General features: G+C 41.8%; 1 protein-coding gene across 2 annotated transcripts; it reads left to right on the top strand.

Annotated features, from left to right (window-relative positions):
• The first annotated feature begins 1,118 nt into the window (after nt 1-1,118).
• On the top strand, nt 1,119-19,537 carry TMEM19 (transmembrane protein 19). Of its 2 annotated transcripts, XM_074942040.1 has the most exons (7): nt 1,119-1,275; nt 1,789-1,936; nt 10,265-10,378; nt 12,143-12,280; nt 12,658-12,912; nt 14,472-14,681; nt 16,755-19,535. In XM_074942040.1, exons 2-7 carry the CDS (start codon nt 1,810-1,812, stop codon nt 16,916-16,918), a joined length of 1,008 nt encoding a protein of 335 aa, XP_074798141.1. In that variant the 5' UTR covers nt 1,119-1,275; nt 1,789-1,809; the 3' UTR covers nt 16,919-19,535. The 2 variants fall into 2 exon arrangements, with proteins under 2 accessions (XP_074798141.1, XP_074798142.1); XM_074942041.1 differs by lacking the exon at nt 1,119-1,275 and having other exon boundaries at nt 1,810-1,936; nt 16,755-19,537.
• Nucleotides 19,538-21,427: the final 1,890 nt, after the last annotated feature.

Raw genomic sequence — 21,427 nt, 5'->3', positions numbered from 1 at the left:
GGGAGATCTCATTGAGGAGACAGCACGGAGTACAGACGCATCACAAGGAGAGGGGCACACAGCCCTGGTTCTCACTGAAGTATTGGGAAAGGTAAATACTCGATGTTCAGTGTGGAGGTGGGAGAGACAGCCCCAAGTGTCACTCTCATAGAGGGGATGTGGGGACCCAGCCCCAGTTGTCACTGAAGGGATGGGAGAGCATATAGTCAGTACAAGAGAGAGGAGCACAGCCTTAGCTCTCACTGAAGAGACGGATGGAGGCACAGACTTGATGCTTAGTCGAAGAGAGTGGGGAGGCAGTCACAGGTTCTGTGCTGGAGTGGGGTGAAACAGCCCCATGTCTCAGTTCTAGTCTCAAGGAGGGGATGGGGCCAGAGCCCAAGCTGTAACTCATGGAAAGGGGACACTGGCGCGGGGGGGGAAGAAGTTCCAACTTGCTGAGGAGTTTGGGGGGGAACAGTTTCAGTGGAGTGGGTAGTCCCCATTGTTACTTGGAAGTTGTGGGGGCTGGCCTCAGTGGGGGGAATCAGATCCTGCTATCACAAGCCTAGGAAGCCCAGGCCTGGCGGGCAGTCCCTGCTGTCAGAAGGCCATGGGCTCTGTGGGGGAGGTTAGTCAATCTCTCTGACAGCTGAGGGGGGGCAGTCGCCGCTGTCACTGGTGGGTGTGGAGGGCATGGGCTCGGTGGGGGTGTGTCAGTCCCCACTGCCACAAGGGCGGGCAGGAATGGGGTGGGGGGGGATTCAGTTCCACAGTCATGGAGAACATGGGCTCGACGTGCGGGGGTGTGTTACTCCCCCCTGGCACAGGGGTGGGGGCATAGGCTCGGCGGGCATGTCAGTCCCCACTGTCACGCAGGGGGCGCGGGCTCTGAGGGGGGATTAGTCTCTGCTGTCACAGGTGTGGGGAGACGTGCTCGGTGGGACTCTGGGAGGGGTCGGAACCCGCTGTCCCAGGCATGGCGGGGCACGGAGCCAGTGGGGAAGGGCCAGTCCCCGCTCTCACGGGCTCGGTGGGAGATGTGGGCTCAGTTCCCCGAGGGGGCCCTTCCCCCCGCCCCACGCTGTCACGGCGCTGCGCGGGCGGCGGAGGGTGTTTCCCAGAGCGGCCGCAGATGGAGCACGGAGCATGCGCGGCCGGGTGGCGGCCGGAGCCCTGAGGCTGCGCGGAGCCGGGGTCGATCTGGCGGCGCAGGTGCCCGACGGCGCGGGGGCCGAGCATGAGGCTCGCCCAGCGGCCGGGGCAGGACAGCGAGCTCGCCGTGCCTGGCAGAGGGTGAGGTTGCGTGTCCCCACCCCCATTCTGCGCCGACCTGGGCCTAGGGGCGCCGCCGCAGCTGGGCCACCACCTTGTGCAAGGTGCAAGGACCCGCCCCCCGCAGCCCCTCACGCAGACCCCACACCACCCCCCATGAATCTCCACCGTACGGGGAAGGGCCCGCCCACCCGACACACTCCCATGGAGGTGGGGGGCTGTCACGAACTTGTTCTGCCCTTTCTGACTCTCCCTCTTTCCTTTCGGTGGTGACATGGACTTGGCGTCCCTTGTGTGTGCGCGTTGGGAGAGGCTCCCTCTTGCTGGGTTAGTTTCCAGAGGCTCCCCTGTTGGGGGGTGGGGGGCGCTGCCATGTGGGAGTGTAGCTGTCTTTAACTCAGCAGGGATCTGAGGAATGGTCCCCTAGTGCTACGGCCCAAGCCACAGCCCCTGCATTAAACTTTGTTTTTAACAAAAATGGTTCTTTAATTGAAATTGTGTATGTGATACCTTTTTGTTCTTTTTCTCCCATAGGTAATTGTCTTCTGAATTCCCATGTCATACCAGCAGGAGGATTACAAAGAATCTATCAAAATGATGACAAATATTGTCATTTTGAGCCTGCTTATTTGTATTTCGTTATCTTTCTGGATTGTGTCTATGACAGCAAGTACATACTATGGTAAGTCTGTGGCCAGCCTACTTGGCTGAGCAAAATTTAGCCCTATGCTCAACTTGAACCCCCATCGTCTCTGTCTCTGTTAGTAAATGATAACTTTTTAATACTGTCTCCTGTCAACTCCAAACTTTTAGAGAATGTTCTAGTCATCAGTAGGACCCTATGGATTTTGATGAGAATTGAAAAACCAATGGAGGACACACGAAGGCTCCTGGCATGTGGTTAGAGACCAGTCAGCTTCAGTGAGATCTGTAATGGTCTATAGTTGATGGTAGCCATTAATACTTTCCAGCATAGTACCCCTCATCTCAGCTCTGCCCATTGATTCAATAGAGTTTTTAAAATGTGGTTGCCCTGAATGACTTATCTCCCGGACAGAAAAAATGAAATAATTGTGTAAGGGGAACATAGGACGAGGGGCTGAGACAGGCGGCAGATGGGAGGCACAGAGACAAGTGGCACAGGGAGAAAATGGGGAACCCTAGTAAGGGAGAAAAGGGGGCACACAGAGCCCCTGGCATGAAGGAGGGGTTTCTGTATGGAGTTCCTAAAATGGAGGGAGATGGGAGGGTGACCCTGGGAGCTTGTGGGGGGAATTGAGGAATACAAGGAGTGTGTGCAATGAACTCAGCCTCCAGAAGCAAGATGTGCCAATCCTCTAATAAAATATATCTTGATCATATTTTGTTAATTTGCAGTTAAGATTTTTCTTCAATCACTATTATTACTTTATAGAGAAAATACATGTCAGGATCATTGTAGTAGGAGAGTATTAAAGAATACTTCACATAAATTTTCTATTATCCTTTTAGTGATTATGTCTGGTGACTGTACACATTCCATCTACTACCCTAACTGAATCACAACATGCAGATTCTTTCAACATCTGCATCGCTAACTATATACTTAATTACAAAGACTTTTCAATGCTGTTGAAAGAATTCATCAGTGTTTCTTTTGGTTTTGAGTTAAGGTGGCTGCAGTGTGTAAAGGGAACTGCCACATGTTTATATTGTCCTTAACCACATGTATGAACTCTGTGAGTAATAGTATATTTAGTAATTTAACTGAAGAGTTTTTACATGGAAATTTACTTATTTTCTCAAAAGAAATATAAGAAGTCTTGTAAATTTAAAACCAGTTGGCATGCATAGTACCCATACAAGTTTGTATAGAAAATTTTGTGTTGGGTGATGCTGGAAATTACTAGGCTTTTTCTTACACATCTTAGGTACAGGTTTCAGAGTAGCAGCCGTGTTAGTCTGTATTCGCAAAAAGAAAAGGAGTACTTGTGACACCTTAGAGACTAACAAATTTATTTGAGCATAAGCTTTCGTGAGCTACAGCTCACTTCATCAGATGCATTCAGTGGAAAATACAGTGGGGAGATTTATGTACATACACACTGTAACGAGAGTAATAGCTCACCTTAAGTGGCAGACAAAGACACACACTGTGTGAGTGAGTGAGAGAGAGAGAGACGCGCATTTCCCCTTTAAGTAAACCGACCCACTCAAGTATATTGCCTTGTTAAGTTAATCAGCAAGCTGAGACCATAGCTGCTGCCAGGAAGTTCCCTCTGTCCTGAGCCCTGTCCTATGTCCCCTTGCTCTGTGGAGATAGGGTAAGCGGGGTACAGGAGCAAGGGGGAGAGGGACACCCTGACATTAGCCCTCGCGCCCTCCCCTCCCCCCCAAGAAGCAGGAGGCTCGGGGAGCAGCTCCAAGGCAGAGGGCAGGAGCAGCACATGGCAGTGGGGGCAGGGACAGCTGAACTGCTGGCAATTGATAGCCTGCTGGGCAGCGGCTGCACAGGGAACTTAGGGTGGCTGCCTGTCCACCCTGGATCCAAGCCCCCACCAGCTAGCTCCAACGGGCTGCTCTTCCTGCAAGCAGTGGACAAAGCAGGCAGCTGCCAAACGACATTATAAGGGAGCATTGCACAACTTTAAACGAGCCTGTTCCCTAATTGATCAGCAATGTAACAATGTTAACCGGGACGACTTTAACGGGGGGGTTACTGTATGCCCAAGTGGAGCTCCTCTCCTATGTATACTATAGGAGGTTCATAGCAACAAGGCTGCCTTCCTGTCATCTCCCAAAGCACTTGCTTTGCACTCTGGTACAGAGGAGAAGAAGGGGTGCTTCTGTCTTGTGAATCTTTTTGCATAGCATAAGACATGCATCATTTGTTGGGATTCCCTCTGAGACCTTTTCCATGTGGCTTATCCATAAGCTCCTTCATTTTCAGATTAAACCAAATTTTACCGAAAAAAATCCCAGGTTTTACAAAAAGTATTATTCACTTTTTTCCTATTTTTCACCCTACTTTTGTATCATTCATATAAAAATGACATGTTTTATTAGGAAAATACAATACATTGCATGAGATATATGTATTATGATAATACGTTAGTCTGTGTATATATGCAAAGCTGCCTGTTGAAGTAAGGCTATGTATTAGTCTAGAACAGGGGTTCCCAAACTTGGTTTGCGGCTTGTTCAGGGTAAACCCCTGGGGGGCCATGAGACACTTTGTTTACCTGAGCATCCTCAGGTATGGCTGCGTGCAGCTCCCAGTGGCCGCGGTTCGCCGTTCCCAGCCAATGGGAGCTGCGGGAAGTGGTGGCCCGGCCCACGAAACAAATTTGAAAACCCCTGGTCTAGAACAGTGGTTCTCAAACTTTTTTTTTTATGGACCACTTGAAAATTGTTGAGGGTCTCGGCAGACCACTTAATGATCTTTCCAAATGTTATTTGTACCCTTAGCTAACTATTGTAAAGCGCTTTGGATAAAACCCCTATATTGGGGGGGGGGGACCTTAATAATAATTAATGTGTTTTTGTTCTACAAGTAAGAGCACACACTCATTTTAATATCAGTAGTCTTACCTTTCTAATGCAATGGATTTGCCCTCTCTCCCCTGCCGTGGCAGCCCCAGAGCTGGGGTTGGGAAGGAGGGCCATCTCTCCCCGGCAGCCACAGTCCTGGAGCTGGGGAAAGTCGCCACTTTCTCTGGCCGCCGCAGCCATGCATGTCCCAAATTCCCACCACCCCATCTTCTCACCCACTGCTCCCTCCCACCTATTTCCCCCAAGACCACCATCTCATCTTACATGTGCGTCTTCTCCAGGGTCCAGTCACCTAATTAGGTGGGTGGCCCTTCATTCTGTTGTGTGCGGCCGCCCAGGTGCGCACCTTAGAGGGAACTATCCGTGGACCACCTGAATGGAGCTCGCGGACCACGGTTTGAGAACCTCTGGTCTAGAAGATACAAACAGTAGGCACGCACACAAGCTCTGAAGTACTGATGAATCTCACACCCACCACGTACACATTTAAAGCTGTCAGCAGATAACGGCTTAAAGATCTCCCACTAAAATGGGAAGAAAACGAAAATCTGCGTCTGAATACATTTCAGAACACAAGGAAGTATTCGAAAGTTTAAAAAAAAAAAAACCATGAGAAAGGAATTAACTTAAGTGTATGTGCTGAAAATGGCGTAGCCCAGTTATTAAATGTAAATGTTTATAGGCTAATAGTTCTAAGTCCGTGGTTCTCAAACTTTTACACTGGTGACCCCTTTCACATAGCAAGCCCCTGAGTGTGACCCTCCACCCCCTTATAAATTAAAAACACTTTTTTATATATTTAACACTGTTATAAATGCAATAGGCAAAGTTGGATTTGGGGTGGAGGCTGACAGCCCAGGACCCCCCATGTATTAACCTCGCAACCCCCTGAGAGGTCCTTGTTATACCAATAAAATAAAAAACAGCAGGATCTTATTAAAGGGAAAAAGGCAAAATACCACATTTATTGTGAATACAGACAGAATCATAGTAAGCAGTTAGTTATAGCTATAACATTCCATTGAATCTCATATTTATTCACACATTCATTCATACACACGCACACACAGAGGTTCTGCAAGGTTATCATAGTTACCAGCCTTAGAGTTGCTCATGCCAAGCCACTGGCCAGGTGGCCTGGACGTGAGGAGAGAGCAGGGCCTCGTCTGATGCTCCTGGAAGTTGGTTTGCAGAATCAGACCCCAAAGTTCTCACTTTCTAGAGTCCATTTTTATAGGAATTTCTTCCTATGCCAGTCTATGGGAATTGCTTCATCATGCTGCTGCTGAATCAATCAGCAGATGTCACACTCCTGACAGCTCCGTGCTGACAGATGTTATCTTGTTCTTTGGTTCTCCCGTTCTTGAGGCTGTTGGGTGGATTCCAGTCTGCCCTCCGGGGGTCCTCTGGTTATTTCCACTTGACGCCTTCTTCAGCCGATGGACACTGCATTCTTAGGCTGGCACCTCCCTGATCATTCAGTTATTATCCACACCAAGCATCCATCCACATACATCCTCTATCTCTATTTTAATCACAATTGTTAACAAAGCGAGATGAATACAACAAAAGGGCGGGGAGTCTCTGAGTGCTGTTTCTGTTGTTACAGAGTATTGCTTTGAGTCTCTCTCTATGTGAGTGGTGGTTGTTACAAAGAATTGCTTTGAGAACAGACTCTGTCTTAGAATGTGCTAACACAATTAGCACCTTGCAGTTTTCACACATAGAGGGAGAGAAACAGTACTAAAAACCAAGAGACCTCTTAATTAGTAATACCCTGGAATTTAAACTATGGATTTTAATACAGAACTTCTTTAATATGATCCAACATCCTGACCCCCAGTTTGAGAACCCCTGTTCTAAGTCTACAACAGTAAACTGTTTATTTAAATAAAAAGTTTTATTTTGGGTTTAGAGATGTGTTTTGTTAAACTCATTATGTTTTGAGTTATGTTTTAGTTCTGCAGCAAACCACATTGAATTCCATTCACCAAAGCATTAATCTACTGAACACTTTTTTCCCCGTCCTTCCGTCCATCAAAATAAACCCCAGTATTTACCCAGAAAAATAAATAGTTTTTTCCACCAATTTTCACTTGTTTTTGTTGTTGTAATACAGGGCATTTAAGCTAATTTTTCAAAATATTCAAATCATTGCCCATGGCAGACTCATTTCTTGGATTCCCAGACAGAATTAAATACAATAAAAGCCAAAAGTGAAAGGCCCTACTTATCCAGAACAATTTGTCTAGTTGTGGAAGAACACCTCATTCTGTTCTCTGGAATCCAAAAAACTTCGTTTGACTCCATATTTCGTCATTCAGGTTCTTTAACTTGGCATACAGCAAACCTATGCAAAGTTGATCAGACCCAAGTGTAGGGGGTGGGTATAGGGCGTACCACGCCTCCAAAGTTACACAGAAAACCTCTTCATTTATATACATTTACACGTTACATTGCATTTACTATACATTGCATCACACATTTTTGGATTGGCTTGCTTATTTTGCGAGAACCAGTCCCTCTGCAGCCTGCTCTGACCATGCATTGTGCACTCTCAACTTCCTCTTTTTACAGTCCTAACTTATCTTGTCCAGTGTTAGTAAATGGTTCAGTGGGTGTTCTCCCTCCTATTGCAGCCAGCCCAGACATTGTCTTTTTAGCCTACTGACCTCAGCCTAATGATCTGTTTACTTCCTTAATTCTCTCCTCCAAGAAATGAGGCCTCCTTCCATATTTTAATTACTCATGTCATGCCAGACTTCAGGTACATCACTGCAGAATGTGCCTGCTCTGTAATACCCCTGAGCCCTTGGGGATCAGGAACCCCTGCATCTGCTGAGCTTTGAGCTCTGCTGGCCAAGCACTGCTTTTTCTCATTTATAATCCCCATTCCATGATGAGATATCTCTGAGCTATACTGTATCTTAATTAAAACTATCTTTAGATAGGCTTTTTCCTCAAAAAGCATTTTATCCAAAAAATCCAATTTAAATAAAATCCAATTTTTTAAATTTTTTTTTTTAAATCATTGATTTTTATTCACCCTGGCCACGGATACTGAAACAATGTATACCAGGGACCCACTGGTTCAGCAGTGGCATAGGTAAGAGGGGGACACTTGGGTGGGCGGGCAAAGATGGGGAGTGGAGGGGTAGGAGCGAGCTGGCCGCCTCCCTCTCCCCCCCCCCCCCCCCAAAAAAAAAAGCTGGTCTTGTGAGGGAGGGGGATGTGATGCTCTGGCCAGGGGCTACTGGAAAAAGGGGGGGCCTGGTAAAAATGTGTGTACCTGCTCTGCCTGGCACTTGGGGCTTGCCCTGCCCTGCCTGCCTGCCTTGCGCTCCTGCCAGGGAGCAGGATTGGAGCACGGGGGTTTGCCCCACTCTGCCCGGCGCTCCAGCTGGGGACTAGAGTGGGGGTGGGGGGGGTTCTCCATTCTGCCCAGCAATCCTGCCAGGGTGCGGGGGCTTGCCCCACTCTGCTTGGTGCTCTGCTGGGAAGTGGGAGTGGGGTGTGGGGAGTGCTCCGCCCGGTGTTCCTGCCGGGGTCGGGGTGTGGGGACTTGCTCCACTCCGCCCAGCTCTCCAGCCAGAGAGGAGGGTCAGGAGCTTGGAAGCCCCCGTGGCCCAACCCTGCTCCTTGGCTGACATGCTAGGCGGCGGTGTGGGGCAAGCGCTGGGGCAGGAGCAGAGCTGGGGGGGTGGGCCTGGATATTAAGTGGGTGAGCCGCAGCCCACCCATGGCTATGCATATCTGTCGCATATCCATCCCTCGTCAATAGGGGAACGTGTTCCAATTCATGTCAGTCCCGATCGATATATCTGTCATTTGCAATTTACAGTACAGTACTGCAAATGACGGATACGCAGATAGGGACCAAAGTGAATCAGAACACGTTCCCCTATTGATGAGCAATGGATAGGTGAAACAACGGATAAGGGGGAGACTTGTACCGGGGACCCCCCTGTAATGGTATTTTGGAGGAAAATGCTAGAATTTTCAAGATTAGGCCAACCACAAAACCAACAATGATTCTATATGTGTAATAGTCCAAAGGAGGTTGGACTATTACACAATTAGTATTTCCAGCCAGGTGTTTGATAGCTCATGTTTGGAGAAGGACAGATCCGCAATGTTACTGGCATAGACAAATAAAAGTATGATTAATCATTGCAGTGGAAGCAATTATAGCTTTATATTAGGATCAAGTAGATTTTATAATGTATTGGTTACTACAGGATTTGAACAAAATAAATACATAGATAATAAGAGGTTGATCGAATACAAAGGGATGTTTTGAAGATAAATATACACTATGAATGAATACTCATATATAGAAAGTTCATATATGTTGAGTGGAAAAAGTTAAAAATTGTCCATTTATTCCTACTGCATGCTTTATATCTAGACAATTTCTGATCCATGACCATTATAGTACTTTACTTCCCACTCCATGAATATTTCATTCCCTTAATAGTCTTTTTGTACATGACTATGTCAAAGGCTCTTGGAAGGTCCAACTACATTTTAACTGTGTGTTCTCCTTTATCTACCCTTGTGGTGACACATACAAAGAACTTTAGGAGTTTTGAGAGACATAAATTTTCTTTACATAAACCATTTTGGTTTATCTCTGTCACATCATGTTCATCTAGGTGTTTATAATTCTAATTGTTTTAACCAGTCTTCAGGATACTTTATTAAATTGCCAAGATTATTTGTCAAAGAAGTTTTTAGTTAAAGGTGAAATGTTTTTCAAAATCATTTGTATTTATTGCATAATGTACTATAAAATATATTGTTGAAACTTCTTCATATAGTTCTAGAGAAGCGATCAGAATATAAGGTACTGGAAAGATTTCTGTGTATTAGTTTATTTATTCAAATGTAGTCCTGCCATCGCTACATAAAAGTAATAAAAATAATATTTTGAAAATTAAGTTTTATAGGCTTTATATTATTTTATGTCTTTACTTGAAGTTAGGAAGAAAAAGGTCCCATAATGTCATTAGTCCGTTAGTGTCTTTATGTGTTTGCTGTAAAATCATAATTACACCATCCATTCTACCAAAATTAAAATCAGGCTTCAGTTAGTTTTGTATTTTTGAATTTTAATTTTCACTGTCTGTAATTCCCTTTTAGAAATTTAAAAATTATGTCATTTCCCTGCAGTTTGGTTCTTTTTCTGATTAGTAAAGTTTTTATTACTAAACTGAATACTTTCTCTTTATGTGGATTAATTTATGTGAATGCTAAACAAAGGGAGAAGGTCCTTTTCAATGTGTTGTTCTAAAAGAGAGTTAAAGTATTTCTCTTCCGAATTGTAAAAGGGGTGAGGAAAATAAAGCAGGTCTGATTTGTATGTTCAGAATGTAAATGCATATTAGTAAAGATTTACTATTCTAACATGTAGACCATTTTCTATCCTTCAGAAGGTGAGTATGTAATATTTTATTTAATACTTATTTTAACTTCTCAGGTACTTTACGGCCTATTTCTCCATGGCGTTGGCTTTTTTCAGTTGTTGTTCCACTAATGATTGCTTCACGAGGCTTTAAGAAGAAGAGTCTGGATCACAGTGGAGCTTTAGGGGGTATGTATTTTCTGGGAATATGAAGTGCACTATTTAATATATAAGCTAATGTGCCTTTCTTAATTTTTGCTTTTCTGTGCACTTTTAAGGACTTCCTACTCTCAATCCAATAATAATGTAAACATGTAAGTGTAAGCATACAGTATCTGTCATGGCTTCATGTTGGTTTAATGTTGTGTGTCATTTATACTTGTTTAAGCAAGCAGTTTATGCTACTGTATCTACAACTCACTGTTTTAGCTATAAAATCCACTACAATAATGGCAATGAGACATGAGATAACATACACCATCTTACTCTGCAGTATCTGGAGTCTTTGTGGAGAGACTGACGGTTGCAGTCTCTTTCCATCCATGCTAAGCCAGAAGAGTGAAAGGAGTATGGGGAAGGAGGCTGCTGGAAAGCAATTCCCTCAATCTGAGACGTGGAGGGAGCTTATCTGCTTGATTCTTCAGTTTATGTGATACAGACCCAGACTGTTCTCTGTGGTTCCCTTTGCTGAAGGATGGGCAGTGCTCCTTTCTTGCCTCCCAAAAATAAAAAGGAAATTAATGATCTGTTCAAGCCTGCTTTTCTTGACTAGGTGGAGAAACACCAACTTACAGTAGAGTAACGTTACCAAACTCTGATGCAAGCTTTGTAGCTATGGTGCTAGTCCATTTCATGAGGCACAGGGCAGAATGAGGATCAGTGTTGGGGAGAAAGAGCACGACCCCAAATCTTCCCTTCTTTTATCACACACTGCAAATATGGTACTTCATCTGCAGGTAGAATGGCAGGCAACACCTTGAAAGCCACCAACTTTATTTTTCTTCTCCCTTTGTAACCCCTACCGTAACCAACTGGAGGAGCAGCTCACTTGTATAGAGAATCAGGCCAACCTTCTATACTGCAGTGACATTGAGCTAGCTGAGCCTCAGGTGGCACCAGTTGACTTCTTTTACTAGCAGAATGTGGCTTCTGATGAGCAGTTGAGTAAGTAGAGGGAATCCGAAGTACACAGTGAGGAGGAGAAAAGTTAAAAACGAACATGTGAAAAAGCAACAAAGGGAAAGATGGCAAAAAGGAAATAACAGACAGAAAAGAAAAAGCAAGAGAGAAAATGAACAGAAAAAAAGAGATCAGCAACTGTCAGGACATGATATGAATGGATGGCAGGGAATGCCCAACCTGTCAAATGATCCAAAGAGGTGGCTCTGTGTTTAAAAAAAAAAGGGGGGGGGGGCGGAGAATCCAAGTCATGAAAAGATGTGTTTAAGGTCAGCATTTAAATAGTGGTGGCTGGAAACATAACAATAGCTCTCTGTCTCCTTTCTGCCTAGAAACAATAAAATATTCCAGGCAGGGTATATCCAGGGATTTTCACTTAGATGTCATTTGCCTCATCTTATTGTTTAATTTTCTTTGTATTTTGCATAGATGGGTGTTACTGTTTCCTGGCAATATCAGATGGCTGTTTCAGAAACCATATACTGTCCAGATACTTAGTGGAAGATTCAGGAATGTTAAAGGACAACAGCAAAGCAAAAAAGCCCCCAAAAAACTTCGTCAAAATGGTTGGCTCTTTTTAAATTGTGTAGACAGTTTTCAGGAACTACAGTAATGATCTAGCTAATTGCACTGTCATTTTATTATAGGTTTATCATGAAGGGGTAATTGATAATTTTTGAGACTCCAAAATAATTTCCTGTTAATTGTTTTGAAAAGATGATTGCGTGAACTAAACTTGCTTGATTTTTTCCCCCCTCCCTCCTCCCTTTTCAGGATTAGTGGTTGGGTTTATCCTAACAATTGCAAATTACAGCTTCTTCACTGCCTTGCTCATGTTTTTTGTTACTTCTTCAAAACTTACTAAGTGGAAAGAAGATGTGAAGAAGCGTATAGATTCAGAATTCAAAGAAGGTAAACACGAAGAATTATACTGTCCAACAACCTGTAAAGAATAGTTACTGTGTCTTACCTGATACTTTTGAAAGTTAGAGATATTATATAGTAGTACACAGAATAGAGAACACTGTAAAGCGTTCTTCTCCTCTTTATCCCCATCCTGGACTAGAAGCAATGTGCTTGCTAGTGGTTCATTTAATAGTAATAAACTAAAAGTAGTGATTGTGACTTGAGATTTTCATGTTGTTTTTTGAGTTGTGTGTGGGTATTTTTGTTTTTGTTTTTTTTTGCACTTTTTAATTTGCTTTTGCTACTGTATGATGTGGCTGAATGTCAAGTTTCTCTGCTACAGATGAAAATATTCAAATATTTTTGTTTTTGTTTTACTCAAGGTGGGCAGAGGAATTGGGTGCAAGTATTCTGTAACGGTGGTGTCCCTACGGAGCTGGCTCTGCTATATATGATAGAAAATGGACCAGGTGAAATTCCAATAGACTTTTCCAAGCAGTACACTGCATCATGGATGTGTTTATCCCTTTTGGGAGCTTTGGCCTGCTCTGCTGGAGATACGTGGGCTTCAGAGATTGGCAGTGTCTGGAGTAAAAATGAGCCAAGGTTAATAACAACATGGGAAAAGGTTCCAGTTGGTAAGGCCTTGCTGATTTACACATTCTTGTCTTAATGTGTCATTTCTGTCTGGGACCCTTAACATAATCATATCCATAAAAAGAATAAATCAAATTCTGCTAGTATTGTGAAGTTTTATGTGGTAAAAATAAGTACTTTGACATAGTATTTACCACATTCTGTTTGTCATGGCCTGTAAATAAAAAAATAGCTTGGAGAGAGAGCGAAAAATTCAAAAATAACTTCTGGTTTGGTTCAAACTGAAACAGTTTTTTCTTGCCAAAACAGGAAAAAAATAATTCATTTTTGGGTTGAACAAAACATTTTGTTTGACCCAAAACAGTTTTTTTCATTTTCAGGTGTTTGACCTGATTTTGTGAATAGTTTCAGTGACCTGAAAAATGCGTTTTTTGACAGATTTACTACTATGAAAAAACTTCACGTAGCTGCAGTTAGATAGCATCCTGTGAGATAAAAGCCTTACAGAATTCTGAGACTTCTTGTTTTTACTACCATTAGTGTGTTCATATTGCAGTAGATTTAAAGATAGATTTTATAGATATAAGGAATGGTAACAGTCATCTGACTTGCTTTAAAAAAGGGGAAGTGAAATGCTTTTTAAAGTCAAGCTAGATAAGATTTCTAATCAGTAGCAGAATGTGTGTTTTAAATGTAAAGATTATAAACATGCACTTTTAAACCAAATAGTCAATTCATTTCCTGCTTTGCTGTTTTACCATTCCCTGTCTCCTATAGTTGATGACATTGCTAACTCTTAAAGCAATTCATAGTATTTAGTTTTCTTGAAGCAAAGAAATCTAGATCCCTAAATTTGAGAGTTGGTTATTGTAAGTTGATTTCTAAATTGTGTGAGGACAGTAGTTTGCCTCTTCTCCCCCCCCCCCCCCCCACCATAAATGCTCACTGGGTTCCTTTTGCGTAAGTTGGTAAACGTGTTGTTTTTTTAGATAATTCTTTTAAATATCTTTTGGGCAAAACATATCTTGGTGAACTACTTCTGAAAGTTTGAATGGTAGATACTCTGGCTAAATAGAGTTACATGTACGGGTTGGGAGGATATCTTTATCTTCCTCCCGCTCTACCCCGAAAATTAAAGAGTCTAAGTAATACTGACACTTTGTTTTTTTTCTTTCCAATTTTGTTTAATATTAATTTAACTTATTGTTTGTGAAATTTTCTGGATTAATAGCCATGGAGACTGAAGTTATCTGATTACTCAAGTGGTAGTTCATAGGCAGCAACTTTGCAGGGTAAGCTACCCAGCACAATGCCAGTCAGGAAGGATCAGTCCTTGCTTTGTCTACACTAGCCTTTTTTCTCCAAAATTTCCCACACTGCTAACACTGGTTGCAGCTCCATCAGCAGTAACAATAGTGAAAGCATCATTGTAGACAATGTGTTGGCCGCTACTGGAAATTTTAGAGAAACAAAGGCTAGTGTAACGGAGCCTCTGGGAGTGAGTGGGTAGTTCTGTCTTCACTGTCAAGTAAACCATTAAAGCTAATTAATACATCTTCCGAAATGGTTTATAACTCAACTCTGTTTTTCTTTGATTTAGGTACTAATGGAGGTGTTACATTAGTGGGCCTAATTTCAAGTCTCATTGGTGGCATGCTAGTAGGTGTGGCTTACTTCATTACTCAGCTTGTTTTTTTGAGTGATCTGGATATATCTGCTCCACAGTGGCCACTTGTTGTGTTTGGCGCAATGGCTGGTTTACTGGGGTCAATTATTGATTCATATTTAGGAGCTACAGTGCAATATACTGGTAAGAAATTTTCTGCTTATTTTTCTGATTAACTTAAAAGCTCCCTTTTAACTCCAGAGAGGCTGGGGAAGTGGTTTTGAAAATGGGGAAAGAATGGACGGATTTCCGCAGTGGTCAAAGGGAGATAAATAGAATGATGGAGATCAGAAAGAAGATAAATGGCCTTTGCTCCTATCTTCATCCTTATTCTCTGCCATCTTGGTTCTTCTCCCCACTTTTTGATTTTGGCATTTCAAAATTTTCTGAGGCTGCTGTCCTCTGAGTCATGAAAATGGTTGTGAAATGGTATGATAGGGAAAAAAATGATTTAGTATTTTTTTTTCATCAGGCCTTGCTTGAATATGTCAGATCCTAGTAGTGCACACTGACTTTGTGTTCTTTTTTTCTGTCTTGTTCTACTGAATTGCTATCAAACCAAAGTGTGTCTAATATTGTATGACAGTACTTTCCTTTTACTTTCTATTATCACAAACATAGTAAAGCTAGGGCCAAATTGTCCCACCTTACTACGTCAGTAATGCATTAATTTGCAAATAGTCACCTTGATTTGAATTGGATTAGTTGTAGAGTCAAGTACTACTTGATTACTGGAGGCAGTGGCCCTTGTGCAGTGCATTTGGGTTTCGATTGTGGCTTTCACTAAAGATGTTAATATGGGGAGCAGAAGGTCTTTTTCTTGGGTTTGGCGAGTTATCTAGAAAATAAACATGAGGCTTGGCTTTTCATAGCACGTATTAAGTAAAAGTTAGACTACCTCAGCATGAAGTTAGTGCCTCTGTAGCCTCATCCTGTTCACCACTGAACTTTGGTTTTGGCCTTAGTTTAGTAAGTGATTAGGAGGCAACAAGACTGCCAGCTATTTGCTTTCCAAACAGGCTTTAAAAAAGAAAAAGTCTTTGGGGTGTTTGTAGGAATCTCTTTACAATAAAAGAGAAGTTCAAGGTGAATATTCTTATCTTTTAACATGCTGGGCATTAGGAGATCTTCAAAAGCTACAAGAGAAATACTGGCATATATTGTACTTGCCTGCTTTGAGGTGCTTCCGCCTCCCCTCATTCCCCACACAAACACCTCATGTGTCAGTTTTCTAGAAATGTACATTTCTCCTGGAACACACAATAGTGGAGTGGCAGGGAGAGCACTGTGATAGCTAATGAAAAACAGTGTTAAAACTCTGCTAATTCAAAGGTAGAGTAGAGAGCAGCTAGGTTGGTGGTGGGAAAGCCATGCAGCTAGCTAGTAAATACTGTTGTTTTGGAAGTGGCGATGTTAGTGAGTACTATTTCAGCATTTAAGGCAGTGCTGCCCAAATTTTTCCTGTTGTGTCCGCCCCTTACCAGTAATGGAATCTGTCTGTGCCTCCCCTTTCATTACTGCACAGTTGGCTCAGCAGAGGAGCTTGAGCTGAAGGCAGAGCTGGGAACGGGGAGGAGCTGGGGCTAGAAGCAGAGCTGGCCTGGGGGCAGAGAGGGAATGAGGGCAGATCTGGGCTGCAGCTGGGGCCAGAGCGGGACCGGAGCTGGGCGGTGCTCTCTCTCCACCCCTCCCCCCTTGTGGGGGCCGGCCTGGGTCCCACTGCGTGCCTCCCCAAATGTTCCTCCACTGATCTAAGAGGAGTAGACTTGCCATCAAACAGAGTAATCATTTTCTTTACATCGTTTATCATTGAAAACTAATTCTTTTTGACAGACATACTTTGTTTCTAACCATTTGTTTGTCAACAGCATCTTTCATATCAGAACTCTTTAGCTTTTGATTACCACTATCATTAGCTTCTTATTTATAGAACTGCATATGTAGATTTCATAGAAACAGTAACTACATTTTTTAAAAAAAGCTTCTCTCTAATTCAAAGTCTAGAATCTAGATTCCCTCCTTTGAGGCTATTAGTGTTAGTTTAGAATAATAGTTTAACATTATTGGCTAGTTAATTATCCTTTTTATATATGTTTGACTCCACAGTCCTATACTAAGCACTTGTAGGCAGTCATGTACATTTGAGGTCTTGGTAGTGGATTTCCTCTCAAGTATGATAGTGCTGGAAATTTATCTTTTATTTACTTCTTTCCCCAGGTTTTGACAAGCGTATTGGCATGGTTGTCAACTACCAAACAGAAGACTCAAAGCACATATCTGGAAAACCTATTCTGGACAACAATGCAGTGAATCTCTTTTCTTCTGTAGTCATTGCTTTGTTACTTCCTGGTGTGGCATGGGGTTTCTGGCCAAGAGGGTGAAACTTCCTAAGTCTTTTAATACATAGTTCAAATACACTTAATATGAATCAAAGGTTTCTCCCCAAAGCACTGTTTTTACCTTGTTTGAGGAAGTCCTCTGCATCCTTTTCAGAGCCAGAAGGATTCACCATCTTAACTTCCTTAGGCTGTAAGTTTTATGGGCAGCCACCATCTTTCTGGGAAAAGAGGACCAGATGAGGCTCTGTTAATAACCTGTCAGTGCTACTCCTTAATTGGACGCAGTTTGCTACTTTGTAACATGAAACACTTCATTTTCCCTTCTGAAGCTGAATGCTTGGTCTCCAAATCATTTCCAGCCGCTGGCAGAAGAAAGAGTGAGAGAATACAACCACAAATCTAACCTGGATCTGCTATACAACTAGTATTAACACTGTTCTCCAAGCCACAAACAAAGTACTATATATTTTCTGTAATATAGATCATAGTAGTGTCAATGAAATCACTGAATTCTGGTTTAGTATACATTTCCCATTATCTGCTACAATATTATAGGTTTTATAGAGGTGCATTGAAGTCTTTAAAAACATTGTACTTTAATAAGCATTGTTGCCTGTTCCATGTTGTATTACTTTTTTGCCATGCTTTTGACGAAGAGTAAGAAAAAGTAATGGTATAACATAATGTCTCAGGCATATGACTAAATTTAAAATCAAAACTAATCTTTTTCCAATAAGCAAAACAGGTTTCTGTCCTTGTTTTCTGAAAGTCTTCCTTGCTTTTTATTAAGTAGGAATATAAAGCTTATATAAGCAGCATCATAAGGTGGTACTTCTCAGATTAAGTTATTGATCTTAAAAGTAAAGATTACATTTTTTTAATTCAAAATCAACTGGTTAGAAAAGATGTAACTTGTTCTGTAACTGTGGAATTACTCTTTAATAATCCAAGTTAAATAGTAGCACGTTCACCAAGTTGTGGTCTTCATATTCTTCCTCAGTAACACTCCTTTTTTGTTTTACAAATTGTTGCTCACTGGAGATGTAAAAAGTGTTGGGGCCTGTACTATTGATAAATTATTACGGGGTTTTCACATTTGTCATTAAATGACAGGCTAAAAAGTTTTTCAGTTAACAATTTAGTATTTATTATATAGAATCAGATCCTGCAACTGGTTGCATGCGTGGATCCTTTTGGCCATATAGAGATCATCCACCTGGATCCATTTGCAGGGTATGACCCATAATGTGTGCACCAAAAAAAGTTTCTTCCAATCTGAGAGTGATTACCAGTTCCAGTGATATTCCCAGTTTTAAGTATAGGAGACTTGGCAGAATCTTTCAAAACAGAATAAACTAAGTGTGACCACTGCATCCTAATGTTCTTGTTGAAAAGCACTGTAACGTGAAAGGCATAGATGCCCTTATTGATTAATTATATTTAATTTAACTGTAAATAAATGCGTTTTTCTTCATGATATAGTTAGGATTTTGTGCTAACACATTTTTGATTTTGTTAATGCCACACGGCATTAGAGGAAGGCTCTTAGAAAGGAAAAAAGTAGATGATGGTGAGTTCAGTAAGAGAGTGAAAACATATAAATACTTTGAGGGGGTTTAGCTTTTCATTTAAATATTTTAATTGTCTGGTATACTATGTTGCAGGAATCAAAGGCATCTTTTCAGGGATTAAGGAGGCTTTTAGCCAAGTTTCTATTGTAATCTAATGTGGATCCCAAGCCTAAAACACCACACAACACTGAACATATATCCATAACATGTTTTAAAAACAAACAAGCTACATAGCAGTATGAAATGCCTTCATTGCCGTTAAATTAAATTTTAAACAAGCAGTTTTGCACCTAGCAGGTAAGGTGCGATTTTCAAAAGTGCAGAATATTGGCTTACCTCTGGTGAGAGCGGAGTTGGGCCAACAGTGAGTGCTTTTGAATTTCCCACCATTAAATCTCTAGTGTACAGAATCGTATTTAAAGAATGTAGCATTAGTTTTATTAAATAATATCCGCTCTGGACAGGATACCATTACACTGGACAACATACTATTAAATTGAACAGAACATAATAGTGCAGATTGTGTTGCCTTTGATTTTTTTTTTTTTTTATTTTACACAGTAGCTGTGCAGAAAGTGTAGCCCTTATGAGAAGAGGAGGAGAAATATAGGGAAATTGTATGTCACTAAGTGTAGTTGTTGTTGGGACCAGAAAGAAGCCAATGGAATGTTAACAAATGAGATCATTAGAAGGTGTCTGGATAGGCACAGAGAAAATAGATGAATTTAAAAGGGCAGGTGATAAAAGGAAAGGAGGCAAAATAAGCAGAGTAAGATATTAATAGAAATGAATTGAGGGCACATAGTGTTTTTCCATTACACTGTGTTTTAAATATTTGAATATTTGTTTTGCCTCAATGCCTGTATTTGGATTAGTATTTGAGATTAATCTATGCCTGTAAATTAAAATTTGACATTTATCTGGCACTAATTTATTTATTTCTTACTGAAACAGCATGAAAATTCACAAATCACCTCTACAATACTTTGATCAAATTTCCTGAAACTAAAAAATTCCAGTTGGAAGTCAGTTGAGCCTTATCTGTATAGTTTTATAGATTGTGAATGTTCAAGAAAATGACTATTTTTCAATATAAATATGAAGTAGTTTTTCTTAATAAACACATAATGTAATTGGTTTTTGTGTTAAATCTTGTCTCTGCCTGAAAAACTTTCAGTTAGTCTGGTATCTCAGTCTGAAGCATTTTTAAGGATACAACAGTGCAATCATTTATTTACAGAATACAGCTTTATAATTATACTAATTTACTAAGTGTCAAAATTTGCATTGTTTGTGCCTGATAGATCCACCGTAGTTAAGTGTGCAAGCACTTCAGTGGTAAACTACAGTTCACTGAGACATGTTTAGCTAAAACCACTCAATAAGAGATGTCAAACAGTCTGGGGAGATGGCCCAATTACATGTGAAAATGTGGCCCAGGGCTTTGATTTTTAAATTATTACTGAGTCCAGATAATCCACTGAACAGCGATAAAAGATTACGGTTTCAGTGATGCACAGTCCTTTCTGGGATCACTACTACTTCTGTCTTTTGTTTGGCAATTTTTGCATGCAGTTAACTGGTGTGTATGAACAGTTGTTAACTGTGTATGCAAATTGCACACCTACATTATTTTCAAATCTGATTCCTAAATATCCATTATTGGCTTCATAGTTAGCACTGGGAGATGAATGGGAGAGTTCCCACCTATCTGCTGTTTAGGACAGGACTACACCTATTCATGTTCAGATGGTTGTCTTCGCCACAAAGGGTCAAAACTTTTTTTAAAAATGAAAGCTTGAATTCTATTGAATCTGCATGCCAGATTAACACATCAAGTGGACTGATGCCATTTCTAAAATGAAACAAGTTTAGGACTGGATGGCTCAGGATTGGTAATAGGGCTTGTCTACATAGGTATGTTATATCCAATTACCTTTAGTTTGCCTTAAAGTGCCTTGCATCTATACATAACCTTTTAAAAAGTGAATTTGGCATCTTCGGTTGCTGTAATGAATCCTTGCAAGAGGATGGTTTGCTTGCCTGCAATGAGTTTGTTTGTTCTAAGGTTTGCATATGCACACTCCTAACTACTATACTTCTAGCAGTCTCCCCAATGCATTGCTTCACCCCTAGATCAGATTATCTGTGTACCTCCATGGCTCTGGGGTCATCTTGACTGGATTTCACCTCCTTGTTTAAATGCAGGCTGGCAGCCAGCTGTGCCTCTTTTTGATACCAGATAGTAGTGAGTTCACACACCTGGAGTCACATATGTTATAGCCATGCCCCTTCCTCCCTCCCCCAAGACTTCCCTGTGGACCCAGGCTTCCCATTCCCCTAGGCTTCTTTGTGAACTCCTGCAGAGGTCCTAGATTTGATTGTTGTTTTTGGAGAGCTGCATGTTCAATGCTTGGAGAAGAGTCACCGGAAGGCAGACTTGTACAAGACACTGACAGAACCAATGAAGAGCAGGGCACTTCCATACCTGGTCCCAGTGCAGTCAAAGCACAGGATCTCCAGCAGAGGTAGCTGAAGACCAGGAACAGGACCTCTGGTAAAGCTCCCACTGCTTGCCTATACTATGAGGACCTGGACTGTTTCTGCAATCAAAGCCACCACTGCACCTAAGAATGATGTCGTGGACGGTTTTCCACAACGCAGCCCATACAGCATAACAGGTACCGTTTGATCCCATGTATACTAGGAAGTCTGACAGGAGATTTTTCTGGGCAGCCAAGAACGGTATTACACAGCAGATTTAGAGATTACACAAGAACATTGTGCAGATAGCTGGCCTGAAACTGCTGTGGATGAGAGCTCTACAAAAATGAGCCTGAAAATGCTACAGAGGGGAGCTGTATCAGTCAGTACTATGCGCTGTATTACAATACAAGCATACAGGGAGAGTTAAATAACCTTTTTTCTTGTACCAACCATCTGCTGTTGTGTTCGGGGAGCCTTTCCCTGGCCGCTTAGC

The sequence above is a fragment of the Natator depressus genome, chromosome 1, assembly GCF_965152275.1.
Source record: "Natator depressus isolate rNatDep1 chromosome 1, rNatDep2.hap1, whole genome shotgun sequence".
In the NCBI taxonomy this organism is placed as follows: domain Eukaryota; kingdom Metazoa; phylum Chordata; order Testudines; family Cheloniidae; genus Natator; species Natator depressus.
Note: the sequence above shows the minus strand (reverse complement) of the source record. Positions and strands in the feature narration are given on the sequence as shown.

Coding starts and splice junctions, on each gene's coding strand:
- TMEM19 (XM_074942041.1), top strand. CDS start 1,810: ATGTCATACCAGCAGGAGGATTACAAAGAATCTATCAAAATGATGACA. Junction 12,281..12,657: donor AGATTCAGAATTCAAAGAAG/GTAAACACGAAG, acceptor GTTTTACTCAAG/GTGGGCAGAGGAATTGGGTG. Junction 14,682..16,754: donor AGCTACAGTGCAATATACTG/GTAAGAAATTTT, acceptor TTCTTTCCCCAG/GTTTTGACAAGCGTATTGGC.